At 42.0% G+C, this 15,496-nt stretch overlaps 1 protein-coding gene across 1 annotated transcript in view; it reads right to left on the reverse strand.

Annotated features, from left to right (window-relative positions):
• The window catches only part of TMEM255B (transmembrane protein 255B), a 226,715-nt gene extending 213,587 nt beyond the window's left edge, over positions 1–13,128 (reverse strand). The window contains exons 1-3 of the mRNA XM_007942404.1: positions 13,112–13,128; positions 12,853–12,887; positions 4,048–4,190 (exon numbers count right to left, since the gene is read on the reverse strand). Of these exons, the coding sequence (XP_007940595.1) occupies positions 4,048–4,190; positions 12,853–12,887; positions 13,112–13,128 (195 nt within the window). The remainder of the gene's footprint in view (positions 1–4,047; positions 4,191–12,852; positions 12,888–13,111) is intronic.
• Between the last annotated feature and the right edge of the window lie 2,368 nt (positions 13,129–15,496).

Raw genomic sequence — 15,496 nt, forward strand, 5'->3', positions numbered from 1 at the left:
GCTACGCTACAAGAGCTCCCAAAATGTGTATGCTGGTGGTTCCAACAAGAAGTTCTGGTAGAACAGTGCCTAAGGCATCTGACTGCTAACAAGAAAGTTTATAGTTCAAACTCACCAGCCACTCCATGGACGCAGAACTGGGCAATCTGCTTCTGTGAAGATTTACTGCCTCAGAAACCCAATGGCGCTTACTGTTTACAACATTAAAAAAAAAAAAAATTAGAAGAAAGGGTTCTTTTGAAGAATCCTCTTGTTCCATGTATAAGCCTCAGCCCTTGACTTTACCAAGGAGAAAATAACTGCTAGTATGCTGAAGAAAATGTACATGTGGATGTTCTCATCTTAAAAATGGGAATCAGAGGACCTGGGCATTAGACTTCTTCCACCCTAGCTGGCACAGGCATACATTGTTCTGTCACTCCCATTTGGCAGGAGAATTTTTTCAATTAATTCACCTTAGTGCTAAGAACATTGAGTTTCAGCAATGCCCCACTGAAAATGCTGTTCTGAGCAGCCCATGAAAATGCCTCTCCCAGACAATCTATATAGCTACCAAACTGAAACCTCTTGAGTTAGAGCCAAAAAAATCTAGAGTTTGAGTCATGCTCATAGAGCAAGTAAGCAATTGTCAAACTTACGAATGGTTTGTGAGTCACCTGGGTACCCTGCTGGGGGTGGGGAGTGGGAAGAACACGCTTGATAACGTGACATGGTATGGTTTTGGAGTTTCTCGAGATATGGTGTCAAGTGGAAGCACTAAAATTGCACATATTTATGTCTAATTGTGCTCACGAGGAGTCTATATAGACCAGGAGGCTATCATTGAAACAGAACAAGGGGATACTGCATGGTTTAAATCACAAAAGTTGTACATCAGGGTTGTATCTTTTCACCACACTATTCAATCTGTATGCTGAGCAAATAATCTGAGAAACTGGACTATATGAAGAAGAACACGGGATTAGGATTGGAGGAAGATTCACTGACAACCTGCTATATGCAGATGACACAACCTTACTTGCTGAAAGTGAAGATGACTTGAAGCACTTAGAGATGAAGATTAATTAAACCTCAACATAAAGAAAACAAAAATCCTCACAACTGGAACAACAAGCACCATCACAACAAATGGAGAAAAGATCAAGGTTGTCAAAGATTTCATATTACTTAATTCCACAATCAACACCAATGGAAGCAGCAGTCAAGAAATGAGGTGACATATTGCACTGAGCAAATCTTCTGCAAAAGACCTCTTTCAAGCACTGAAGAGCAAACATGTCTCTTTGAAGAATAAGCACACCATGGTATTTTCAATCACCTCATATGCGTGTGAAAGCTGGACAATGAATAAGGAAGACCAAAGGGAAATTGATGCTTTTGAGTTGTGGTGTTGGCAAAGAATACTGAAAGCACCATGGACTGCCAGAAGAATGAACAAATCTGTCCTGGAGTAAGTGCAGCCAGAATGCTCCTTGGAAGCGAGAATGGCCAGACTTCATCTCATCTACTTTGGTCATGTTGTCAGAAGGGACCATTCTTTGGAGAAAGACATCATGCTTGGTAAAGTGGAGGGCCAGTGAAAAAGGAGAAGGCCCTCAATGAGATGGATTCACACAGTGGTTGCAACAATGGGCAACAACCACAACAGGCATAAAAAAGATTGCGAGGCTGGCGCAGGACTGGGCAGTGTTTCGTTCTGTTGTACATAGAGTCACTATGAGTTGGAGCTGACTCAAAAGCAACTAACAACAACAACATGTCTATAGCTGTGCCTTTATCGATAATTATGTCTCTGGTGATATATAGGAGCCCTGGTAGCACAGTGGTTAAAGAGCTCAACCATGACTCAAAAGGTTAGCAGTTCAAACCCACCAGCCACTCCATTAGACAAAATGTGGCAGTCCTTTTGTAAATATTTGCAGGCTTGGAAACCTTATAGGACAGTTCTACTCTATCCTATAGGGTTGTTATGAGTCAGAATCTATTCCACAGCAATGGGTTTGGCTTTGGGGTTTGATGATATATACATATGCACATGTAGTTTTCTCCAATAATTTAAGAATTCCCAAGGGAGAAGAAAAGATGACTGTCTCTTCGTGTGAAGCTTAGAAATATCACAACTTCACAGTTCAAAAATATCAAGATTCTAATTGCAACATAAATGTATAAAGTTTTACTTTATAGATATATTTTTAAATATATTTTTTTCCAAAATATTGATGTCCTCCCCATTCACATTCTAGCCCCAATTTCTTCCTGAGACTAACTCATTCCTTTGAGCCTCTAAGTTGGGCACAGGATCTCCACAAAAGTGTTGTTAACCACCTTTCCTTTCATTTAATGTCATTTGTCCCCTTTATAGTTTACATGCAAAATAGTCTGGGCTAAAGCTAATTCCATTCTGGCCAGTATAGTTTTAATTTATTGTCCAGAAAATGTGTTCCTTAGAGAACATAGTTCTGACAATATCCATTCATGTTTTGAATGTAATTTTAAGGTAGGAAACCTTAAATACTGAAGCTAAAAAAACAAAATATTTGATCAATATTGATCTTGATATTTTGAAAGCTGTCTAGGATGATGTGTCCTCAAAACTACTAGGGGAAACCCCAAACCTTCTGTAGTTCCAATCTTCTCTCTTCCTGTTCCAAGAACTATGACAGAAAAGCTTCCTTATGTAAGACACATGTCTCCAAAACATCATCAACCTCATGCAATTTTGTCACTAAAATTTTTTCAACATAGGTACTAGTTATATATGCTTATTCATAAATTATATACAGGCAGGTGGTACACAGGAGTTCTGGTGGTGTAGTGCCTAAGACATTTGACTGCTAATCAGAAGGCTGGTGGTTCAAACCCACCAGCCACTCCTCAGAAGGAAGACTGGGCAATCTACTTTCATAGAGATACCACCTCGGAAACCCAAGGAGGGATTGCTATGAGTTGGGATTGACTCCACAGTAGTGAGTTTGGTTTTTTTTGGTCTGGTTCCAAAAGGGAACCAATGTCAGCTCTGTCATTTTCTTATTGTTCCCATATTATTGCATTATTAGCATAACCTTCAATCCTTGATTTCTCGGCAGGAATCTTTTCAGGCTACCTGTCCATGTTCCAAGGATTGATTTGACTAAAGCAAGAATAAGTCAATGCATAAACACACCTTCCTGATCACTCCACATAAACTATGACACATATCCTCCATTTAAAGCCCAGGAGTTTAACAGTGCTGCTTCAAATATTTCCTTTTATTTTGGAAACAAAGTAAAATTAGTATTATATTAGTTTTCTATAGCTGTTGTAAGAAATTACCACAAAACCAGTGGCTTAAAACCTACACAGTCATTGTTTTACAGTTCTAGAGATGGGAAGGCTGACTCGGACCTCACTGGGCTAAAATCAAGGTGTTGACAGGGCTGCACCATTCTGGAGGCTCTGGGGAGAATGTTTCCTTGTTTCTTCCAGCTGCCAAGGACCACATTCCTTGGTCCATGGCTATTTCCTTCCATCTTCAATATCCTTTCACATCACTTGAGACTTTTCTGCCTTCCTCTTCCACTTTGGAGAAAGAAGTGGCAGTCTTCTGCCATAAATTTTACATCCTTGGAAAACTTAGGGGGTAGTTCTACTCTGTCCTATAGGGTTGCTATGAGTTGGAATTGACTTGATGTCAGTGGGTTTGGTATTTTATTTTTTTGTGATTACAGTGGGTCTACTCAAATAATCCAGGATAATTTCCCTACTTTAGGTCAGCTGATCAGCAATCTTAATTCTATCTGCCAACTTAATTCTTTAGTGCCATATAAGTAATGTCTTCACAGGTCTCAGGGGTTAATACATAAACATCCAGGGAAGACAGGGGACATTATTCAGCCTACCATAGATACAAATAGAAGTTCCAATGCCTTGCCTTAGACCTCTAGCTCTGAGGAGCTGGAGTTGAATGTGTCACCCAGTTATATAGGAGTCTCTATTGTCCCTGGCCCCTCCTTTCCCAGCACCTCCCAGCAGATCCCATGAATCCAGAACCTCCTCAGCCACACTCACAATGATTCCAGGGTAATAGCCTCCCACGGTCACATTCTCAGTTCTCGTCGTTGCAGCAAGGCCTATGGTCAGTATGAAGAGCGATACCACCAGTAGAGAGACAGCGAACCAAAGGGAAGTCTTCTTTCTTTTTGCAAACCCTTCTGTAAGGACAGCAAATAAGAGATCCATTGAAAAAACATCATGGGCTCAGTGGTGGGTGTATTAGCAAATATCATAAACCTATTTGATATAACTGTGGTTTTTCTTTCTGGTATGGCAGGTACTTGAATGTCTCTCTTCCTCTGCTCATGTGTATCCCAGGAGGCCAGGATATATCTCCTTTCCTCTGACTGAAGATATTCATTTCATCCTTAAATGCTCACCTCAAATACCACCACCTATGTAAACCTTCCCTGACCAACCTAGGTAGATGACACCTGTCTTTCTCATTTACCCAGTTTCTCAAAGCAGAAACATAGAAGTCACCCCTAGTCACCCTCTTACCCCCCCATATATAGTTAACTGCCATATTCCTTTATATCCTAAACAACACTCAGATTGGTCTGTTTGTTGCCACCTGCTCTGCCAACCCCTCATCCAAGCTACCACCATCTTCTCAGTTCTGGTCAAAAGCAATAGTCTCCTTCTACCTCTGTCCCCTCCACTCCTCTCCACTACAACCAGACCAAAAAAAAAAAAAAAACTCACTACCGTTGAGTCAGTCCTGACTCATAGCAACCACTCCTTGGGTTTTCGAGGTGATATCTCTTTGGAAGTAGATTGATTGTCCAGTCTTCCTTCTGAGGAGCGGCTGGTGGGTTTGAACCACCAGCCTTCTGGTTAGCAGTCAAATGCTTTAGGCACTATGCCACCAGAGAGGGCTTAAAACCCTTCACTGGTTTCTATTACTGACTTCCATTGCTTACTTCTCCAGCACCAAGTCCCTCCTCCCTCTTTCCAACTCAAACCAAAACTCCAAACTCACTGCCATCGAGTCGTTTTCAACCCATAGCAATCCCCATCGGGTTCCCGAGACTGTAAATCTTTATGGAAGTAGATTGCCCCATCTTCCTTCCATGGAGCAGCTGGTGGGTTTCAATCACTGAACTTCCAGTTAACAATCAAGTGCCTTATCCACTACACCACCAGATTTTCCTTTCAGGAGTCATCCCTCTGCCACTCTATAAGAGCCCCGTAGGTTGTATGGGATTGCCCCAACAGTGGTATTCAAAACACTGAATAACCAGCACAACACAGTCACCACCCAATTAGAACACATGCCATGAGCAAGTCATGGAGGCCTCTGTGGTATGAATGGCTTGCTTATAATGCAAATAATTGTACATTTGTCTGCATGCCCTACATCTGCCTCCCCCTGGATTGCAAGTTCCTTGAAGGCTGTTACTCAGGTCTTCATCCTTGCAGCCTATCTAGTAATCATTATAGCTAGCTATTCATTAAAAGCTACTAAGTGCCAGGTCCTACTCTCAGCACCTTCCATGTATTACTCATTTTATTCTCTTCAACCCAATAAACCAAAAAAAAAAAAATGCTGTCAAGTCAATTCTGACTCATAGTGACTGGACATGTGTCAGAGTAGAACTGTGCCCCATAGGCTTTTCATGACTGTGACCTTTTGGAAGCAGACCAACAGGGCTTTCTTCCAAGGCACCTCTGGGTGAGTTCAAGCCAACACCATTCTGGTTAGCAGTGGAGAACTTAATCATTTGCACCACACAGAGACTCCAACTGTACAGTGGTATTGCTCTCCCCATTTGCAGGCAAGAGGCTAACAAGCAAATCCAGGTGGTCAGTCACATCAAAACCCAAGATCCTAACCACTGTGCCATACACTCATGAAGACACTGGGTACAGGGGACCATGGAATTAGCAAAGTTCCGTTTTTAAGTAGAATTTAAGATGATAGCATCAAGCCTGGCTTTAGCATAATGTTGTAATTATTTTAATTACATGAAATAAGCCAAGAATCTAGGATCGTGTTTTGAATATAACTTGATCACATTTAAAATTCACTCAGTGAGCACATAATCATCTGAAGCAAAACCAAATGCTTCGTGAAGCGTTTGGGCTCAGGAGTGTTTTAATCTCCACCGTTGAGCAGCAGCGAGGGTCTTGCCCTCACAGAATATATCAAGGTATGGCTCCTTCTTCAGGCTCAACCTCAAGAACCTTCTAAACTGCTTGAGTCACACTGATTCTTGGGGATAGACAAATCTGTTTGTCTTCAGTGAAGAAACAAGAGATTAGGAATGCTATGTAGGGAGCAGTTATGGTGCAAAGAAGAAAGAGACAGAGGAACCAGCTTTCTACCTTTTAAGACACAGCTCTTACTACATTCTTTCAAGATGACATCTCTTGGTCCTACAGCCAACCTATTCCCAGCCAAGCAACCCCAGGTCCTTCTGAAGCCCATAAACTATAGGCATCTTTCTCATTCTACAGACCAAAGGAAAGACCTTTGCACTCCTGAGTTAGTTTTCCCCATGATGTTATACACACACACACACACACACACACACACACACATATATATATATATCATGTAGTAAATTGTGTGTATATATATATATATATATATATATATATATATATATATATATTCAATTAAGAAAAGAAAAGACCACTGAACCGGGTAGCAGAAGGTATGTGTCTGGTCTCAGCTCTGCCATCAACTATTTATGTGAGTCACTTAACCTCTGAATCTCAGTTTTCTCATCTGTAAAATGTAGATAATAATGACACCTGTACTATCCTATAGAGGACTGTGAAGGTGCTTTGAAAATTGCTCAAAGTTAAATACACATAAACATAAAAAAAATAAAATAAAATAAAATAAACATAACGTGTAAAAGAAAGAGTCAATGTACCTCAGCCCTCATCAGACTGAACTAGGTCTTCCTGGTACCAAGAAATGTATACTTCTTCCACTCCAGAGACTCCCCACACATAGCTCTATCACAGGACTTTCACACTGTTTCGTAGTTATCACCACACCAAGCTGATAACTACCTAATGTCAAGGATATTAAAACCAAACCAAATCCACTGCTGTCAAGTTGATTCCAACTCATAGCAACCCTATAGGACAGAGTAGAACTGCCCCGTAGGGTTTCCAAGGCTATAAATCTTTACAAAAGCAAATTGCCACATCTCTCCATTGGAGTAGAAAAATTGTGGGATGACATCAAGAACATCATCCATCAAGAACATAACCACCACACACCTCAACATAAAACAAAAATCCACACTACTGTACCAATAAGCAGCATCACGATAGATGGAGAAAAGATTGAAATTGTCAAAGACTTCATATTACTTGGTTCTACAATCAACGCCAATGGAAGCAGCAGTCAAGACATCAAAAGACGTATTGCTTTGGGCAAATCTGATGAAGCGCTGAAGAGCAAAGATATCTCCTTGAAGACTAGGATGCACCTAACCCAAGCCATGGTATTTTCAATCACCTCATATGCATGTGAAAGCTGGACAATGAATAAGGAGAATCAAAGAAGAGTTGATGCTTTTGAGTTGAAGTGTTGGAGAAGAATGCTTAAAGTACCATGGACTGCTAAAAGAACTAACAAACCTGTCCTGGAAGAAGTGCAGGCAGAATGCTCCTTGGAAGCAAGAATGGCCAGACTTTGTCTCACATACTTTGGTCATGTTGTCAGAAGGGACCATTCTCTGGAGAAGGATGTCATGCTTGGTAAAGCGGAGGGTCAACAAAAGAGGGGAAGGCCCTCAACAAGATGGATTGACACAGTGTCTGCAGCAATGGGCTCAGATATAGTAGGGATCATGAAGCTGGCACAGGACTGGGCAGTGTTTCATTCTGTTGTATATAAGGTCACTATGAGTTGGAGATGACTCAATGGCACATAAAAACAACAACAACTCCCTTGGAGCAGCTGGTGGATTTGAACTACCAACCTTTAGACTAGCAGCCAAGTACTTTAAACACTGCACCACTAGGGCTCCTGAGGGCAATGATAGTGTTTTATTTATCTTCATCTCTCCAATACCTAGCTCAGTACCTAATGAGTGAATGACTGAATAGGAGTGAGAGTAGGGGTGGGGCAGAAAGAAAGCCATAAAAGTGTGGAAGAGACTACTATTTCCTCCCTGAGTATCCATTTTCTTCTCCTCGTTGTTAACAAAGTGCCTATAATTTTTGGCTGTGGAAATGTGCCTGGTGAAAAATTACATTTCCTGTCTTTGTTACAGCTGTGTACAGCCACATGATTGAGTTCTGGGAATATAATACCTAAGCAAAAGATGTTGGATGGGACTTTGAGGAAATCGCTCAGAGGGATATTTAATAGATTGAATCCCTTTTGTATTTCTCCTTGTTGTTCTTTCTGCTGCCTGGAATGTGAATACAAAGGCAGAAGCTCCAGCAGCCATTTTGGAGCATGTGGGAAGCTTGAGAAATGAGGCTACACATGAAGAGAAGCAGAGCAGAAAGACAGAAGGAGCCTAGATCTGTGAATGCTTGTGCAGTGTCCTAACAGATCCAGGTCATCTACCTCCAATTTTTTATTAAATGACCAGATAAAACTTCATGAATACAAGCCACTATTTTGGATTTTCTGGTATTTGCAGCCAAACCTAATTCTAAGTATCCCAGAACTCAAGAAAGCAAGAAACCCTATCCATCACCTGCATCTTTCTCACACAAGTCTTGATATCTGGGTTTACCTTTGATCTAATTTTCTTCCTATTGGTATCCCCTTGGGAAGACAAAGGAGTATCCCTTTTGAAAACATATAACATTTTATATTATTGCTATTGAAAATATACACAGCTAAATATACACCAATTCAATTTTTTTACCTGTTTAGTGGACGTCATTGATTATATTCTTCAAACTGTGTAACCATTCTCACCCTCCTTTTCCAAATTGTTCCTCTCCCATTAACTTAAACTCACTGCTCCTGAAGTTTACTATCTAATCTTTCAAGTTGTTACTGTTAATTTGATCCCACATAGATCTTTGTGTGTGCATGTGTGTGCATGCGCTTTGGGTGCAAATTTACAAAGCAAATTTGCTTTACATTCAACAGTTCATGCACGTTTGATTCCATGCCCCAATTACCATCCCCAACCATAAAAACTCTCCTGTCTCATCCCTGTGACTATCCCTTCCTTGTTCCTCTCTTAACTATGCATTCCTTTCTGTCCAGCTTTCCCTCTATGTGAATGCTGTCCCTCTGGTGTCTCATGGCTGATTGTTCTAAGGGGTGCATCTTCCTAGAGTAGGTGGGTGCCTCGTCCCAGGGCAGGTGTTCTGCATATAGGTCTTTCTGCTGTTGGGCTGAGAGCCAATCCATGGAAGTGAGTCCATTTATAGGCTCAAAAGGTAACCCAGGCTATAGTTTTGGGTGTTCCACCAGACTCTATCTGACCAATGATTCCGGTCATTTTTGTGTTTTTGAATTTTGTTCCACATTTTTCCTCCCACTTTATCCAGGATCTCCAGTTTTGATCCCTTTCTGATTGGTTGGCACTGGTAGCCGGGCAACATCTAGTTCTTCAGATCTTGGGGTCATGAAGGCTGAGGTCCTCATGGTCCATTTTATCCTTGGACTCATTGCTTCCAGATGCCTTTGATTTTCTTCACTCTTATTTGATTCAGATGAGAGGAGACCAATAGTTACATCTTAGATGGCTGCTCATAAGCTTTTAAGACCTCAGTTGCTACTCACCAAAGTAGATCGTAGAACAAGATTTGTATGTACTATGTTGTGCCAATTGAGTATCATGTCACCTGAGACTATGGGCCCAAGTCCACAGGCTGGTGATCCCATGTAGATCTTAAAAGAGCACAATGCTCAAGATAGACATTCTTTTTTTTTTCCTTTCCTTTTTAATTGTGATTTGGGTGAAAGTTTACGGAGCAAATTCACTTTCCATTCAATAGCTCATACACATTTGTTTCATGACACCAATTGCAATCCCCACAATTTAACAGCTTTCTTTCCACTTCCTCCCTGTAATTACCTTTTCCCTGTGTCCTTCTTTCCTATGCATTCCTTCTGAGATTTCCTGCACGAATGCTGCTCTTCTGGTCGCCCATGGTTGAGTGTTCTAAAGAGTGTTCCTACCTGATATAATTGTTCACCTCCCAGGTCTGTTTATTGTTTGACTAAGAGTTAAGCCATGGGGAATGAGTCCAATTCCAGGCCTGAAGAATGACTAGGGGCCATAGTCTCAGGGTTTTCACCAGTCTCTATCAGACCAGTAAGCCTGGTCTTTTTTATGATTTTGAGTTTTGTTCCACATTTTTCTCCCACTCTATCCAGGATCTCTAATTTCGATACCTTCCAGGGTGGTTGGCAGTGGTAGCTGGCCACCAACTAGTTCTTCTGGTCTTAAGGTTGTGTAGGCTGAGGTTCTCATGGTCCACAAGTCCCTTGAGCTGAGTGTTTCCATGAATCTTTGATTTTCTTCACTCTTCTTTGCTTTGGACAAGGACAGGCCAATAGTTGTATCTTAGATGGCCACTCACAAGCTTTTAAGACCACAGACACTACTCACCTAAGTGGGATGTAGAACGTTTTTGTGTAGTATGTTATGCCAATTGAGCTTGATGTCTCCCATGACCCTGGTCCTGAGCCTGCAGGCCCAGTAACTCACTCCCTCAAAGTGTTTGGTTGTGGCTAAGAAGGTATCATATCTACATTTCTATAGCACATACAAATATGAGGCAGACACACTTTACTAATTAAGCTAAATGATTGTTTTAAAGAAGACTTTAGGGAATATTTTTCATTTAAGTTTTAAAGATTAGCTCAAGACAATAGTTTAGCAGATTCATCTAGCCTCAGTGGCTCCAGAAAGTCTAGAGTCCATTACTGTGTTGTTGTTATGTGCCATCGAGTCGCCCCCAACTCATAGCGACCCCTCCTTGGGTTTCCGAGGCAGTATCACTATGGAAGTAGATTGCCCAACCTTCCTTCTGAGGCATTTAGAATTTGAAATTCTACTTGGCATTTTCCATTTTCAATCAAGATTCATCTGTAGAATCTTTGATCAAAATGTTCAGGAATGGTAACCAGGCACCATCCAATTCTTCTGATCTCATAGGAAAGAAGGTAGTTATTCATGGAGACAACTAGCCACACATTCCATTTCTTCCTCCTGTATTCACTTTGAGATATACCCACTCCTATCTGATTATTACAATACTCACAAATTGAGGCACTGAAAGTTAGCAAAAGGGAAATTTAAAAAAGGGGTGGAGGAGAAACTCAAAACTGAGTCTCACTAAGGCTGTTTTATTTAGTTTTAGCTTTTGTTTTTGGAAGCCAAGTCACCTTTAGCTCTATGAGACTCTAAAAAAAAAATAATAATAGAAAAAAGAAAAGCATGGTTGCTTCTTCCCACTCCAAAATTTTTAAATCAACATTGTATGTGTATGTATATGTGGGTGCTTAGTGGAAGAAGCAACCTATTTATTTGATTGCAACTACTGGGAGCTCTGGTAGCATAGTGGCTAAGACACTTGCCTGCTAACCAGACGGCTGGTGGTTCAAACCCACCAGCCACTCCTCGGAAGGAAGGTTGGGCAATCCTACTTCCGTAGTGATACTGCCTCGGAAACCCAAGGAGGGGTCGCTATGAGTCGGGGCTGACTCGACGGCACATAACAACAACAACAACTGGTTTAGATCTCCAACTAAAAGGTAATCATGCAGACATTTTTCACACTTTAGAAGGTTCACATCTGAAAATGTGCACATTTGCAGTAATACCAGTAAAGCTTAATGGCAAGTCAAGGTTATAACACCCCAGTAAGGATTATTAATTACTCAGAAATAAATTGGACAAAATCATAAATCATCGAGCAAAGTCAGAATAACTTTGTTAATCTGAGTAAGCCATCCCATTTTTATCCAGCTGACCTAGCAAGGGTGTTAACTTGCAGGAGTAATATTTCATTGCAGAGACTAAATGAAACAGCCCTGTGAGGTCCGCTGCTCTCTCTTTGCCAACTCTCCTGTCAGACATTCAACATAGCCCTTCATCACAGCTCACCTTCCTCCAAACCTTCTCTGACACGGTCTTCCTGAAAAATCTCATCCTAAATGACCTTAGTTCCTTGCACCCTGAACAGAACTAGATCAATGCATTCAATAACATAATAAATCATGAGCTCCCAACTAACCAGTTGAAGGAAAGCAAGGTTCTCCTTGCTGCCTATGGCTCCCGTGTCTTCAGGATGGTGGTATGAAAAGGGTTGCCATCTATGCAAGAAATGGCACTGTCCTTAATATTATGTCCAAGGCTCTGCTAATTCTGGCCCAACCTCTCTACTCTTGGAAGTAGGGTATCTGAGATCCAAACCCAAGTCATCTGGACTCAGAATTCCTTCTCTTAACCACCCCCTATCCTGTTTCCCTTAAAAAGTCTGGTTTATTTCACACTTTGGGGACTTTGTACATGCAGTTAGTTTCCTCTGCTTGATTCTTGACCTCCACTTTTCTCATGGTTGGCTTCTCCTCATCTGTAAGGCCTTACCTACACATCACCTTTTCAGACCACACTATCTGCAATAATTCTGCCCATTCACCTCAATATTCTTTATCATTTATTCATGCATCCATTCATTAAATATTTATTGAGCATGTTCTATGTGCCAGGCAATGTTCCAGATGCCAGAGACACAGCAGTAAACAAGAGAGACACAAACTCCTGTCTTTATGGAGCTTATCACTAGTGCAAGGACATAGTCAGTAAACAAAGTGTTTTAGTCTGGGTTCGTGAACCCAAGATCCGTCGGCAATACAGCAGGCACTGGAGCCTGATGAATCCAAGATCAACAGGTAAGATGGAAGTCTGTTGGGTTACAGGCTGCAAAGACAACAATCCCCAAATCAGCAGGCAATCCAGCAAGCCATTGGTTCAAGTCCAAAGGTCAGATGCAGGATCCAGATTGAGCAAAAAGCCAGAGAGTTTTGCCAGAGATTTTCCATATATATTATAAGCAAGCTACCCCTTAAAGGAAACTCCCCTTCAGCTGATTGGCTGCTCATAGAAGATCTCATCATGGAAATGATTACATTATATCAGATTTCATTGTAGGGCATGACTACATCATAACTGCTGAAAGACTCAGAATCATGACCCAGCCATACTGACATACAACTTTAACTATCATAAAAGGTAAGCAAGTAAATTACTTAGGCTGTTACAGAGTGATAAGTTCACTGAAGAGAAAGCAGCACAGGGGTGTAAAAACTAGGGGGGGGGTTGCAATTTGAAATGGACAGGCAGGGTAGACTTAACAAACAAGGTGGAATTTGAGCAAGGAACTAGGTAGGCATGAGTCTATCTTGGGAGAGAGAGGACACAGCCAATGCAAAGGTCCTGAACTGGGAGCAGGTTCAATGTTTGGAAGAACAGTAGGTGTGGCTGGAGCAGAACAAGAGGGAAAGTAGGTGAGGTAAGAGCAGTAAGAGGAAGGGGGAGCCACATCACACAGGGCCTTGCAAGACATTTTAAGGGCTGTGGCTTTACCCAGAGTGAGACAAGACATTGCAGGATTTTGAGCAAAGGAGTAATACACTCTGATTTCTACACCTTTCCTGATTTTGAAGCATGGAGTATCCCTTTGTTCTGTTAAAGGACTGCCTCTTGGTCTAAGTACAGGTTCCTCATGAGTAAAATTACGTGTTCTGGAATTTCTATTCTTTGAGATATTATCCATAATTTGTTATGATCCACACAGTCAAATGCCTTTTCATAGTCAAAACACACAGGTAAACATCTTTCTGGTATTCTCTGCTTTCAGCCAAGATCTATCTGGCATAAGCCTTGATATCCCTTGTTCCACATCCTCTTCTGAATCTGGCTTGAATTTCTGGCCCTTGATCCGAAGCAATGTTGTGTGGGATGCCATGACAGTGGATAAGGCATTCTGTAAGTCCATGGATGGTAGTTTTAGCAGAAGCATTGCGTGCAGGGAAGGCGAATCCATATCCCGAATAAGTATCTATTTCAGTAGGAACAAAATGCTGTCCTTTCCATGATGGAAGTGGTCCAATGTAATCAACCTGCCACCACGTTGCTGGCTGATCACCCCGAGGAATGGTTCCATATTGCAGACTCAGGATTGGTCTCTGCTGTTGGCAGATTGAGCACTCAGCAGTGGTGGTAGCCAAATCAGCCTTGGTAAGCGGGAGTCCATGTTGCTGTGCCCATGCATAACCTCCATCCCTGCCACCATGGCCACTTTATTTGTGAGACCATTGAGCAATGACAAGAGTAGCTGGGGAAAAAGGACGGCTGGTTTCCATTGAACGTGTCATCCCATCCACCTGATTGTTAAAGTCCTCCTCTGCCGAGGTCACCTTTTGGTGGGCATTCACATGAGACACAAATATCTTTACTCCTTTGGCCCATTCAGAGAGATCTAGCCACTTCCCCATACATCCTTATCACCAATCTTCCAGTCATGCTCCTTCCAAGTCCCAGACCATCCAGCTAAGCCATTAGCCACAGCCTATGAATCTGTATATAATCGCACATCTGGCCATTTCTTGTTCCATGCAAAGTGAACAGCCATATGCACGGCCTGAAGTTCTGCCCATTGGGAGGATTTCCCTTCACCACTGTCCTTTAAGGAAGTCCCAGGAAGGGGCTGCAGTGCCGCTGCTGTCCACTTTTGAGTGGTGCCTGCATATCACGCAGAACCATCTGTAAACCAGGCACGAATTTTCTCTTCCTCAGTCAACTGATCATAAGGAACTCCCCATGAGGCCATAGGTACAGAGTGGGACAGGGAAGGTAATGTGACTGGAGTGGAGACCATAGGCATTTGGGCCACTTCCTCATGCAACTTACTTGTGCTTTCAGGTCCTGCTCGAGCCCAATCTCTGATCTACCACTTCCATTTAATGATGGAGTGCTGCTGTGCATGTCCAACTTTATGACTCTGTGGGTCAGACAACACCCAGTTCATGATGGGCAACTCAGGCCTCATGGTCACTTGGTGGTCCCTGGTTAGGCGTTCAGTTTCTACCAAAGCCCAGTAACAAGCCAAAAGCTGTTTCTCCAAAGGAGAGTAGTTATCTGCAGAGGATGGCAGGGGTTTGCTCCAAAACCCCAAGGGTCTGCATTGCGATTCCCCAATAGGAACCTGCCAAAGGCTACAAACAGCATCTCTATCTACTACAGACACTTCAAGCACCATTGGATCAGCCGGATCATATGGCCCAAGTGGCAGAGCAGCATGCACAGCAGCCTGAACCTGTTGCAAGGCCTTCTGTTGCTCTGGACCCCACTCAAAACTAGCAGCTTTGTGAGTCACTTGATAAATAGGCCGCAGCAACACACCCAAATGAGGGATATGTTGCCTCCAAAATCCAAAGAGACCCACCAGACGTTGTGCCTCCATTTTAGTTGTAGGGGAAGCCAAATACAATAACTTATCCTTCACTTTAGTG

This window comes from Orycteropus afer, unplaced genomic scaffold, assembly GCF_000298275.1.
Source record: "Orycteropus afer afer isolate SDZICR_OR568_19922 unplaced genomic scaffold, OryAfe1.0 scaffold00089, whole genome shotgun sequence".
NCBI classification, from domain to species: domain Eukaryota; kingdom Metazoa; phylum Chordata; class Mammalia; order Tubulidentata; family Orycteropodidae; genus Orycteropus; species Orycteropus afer.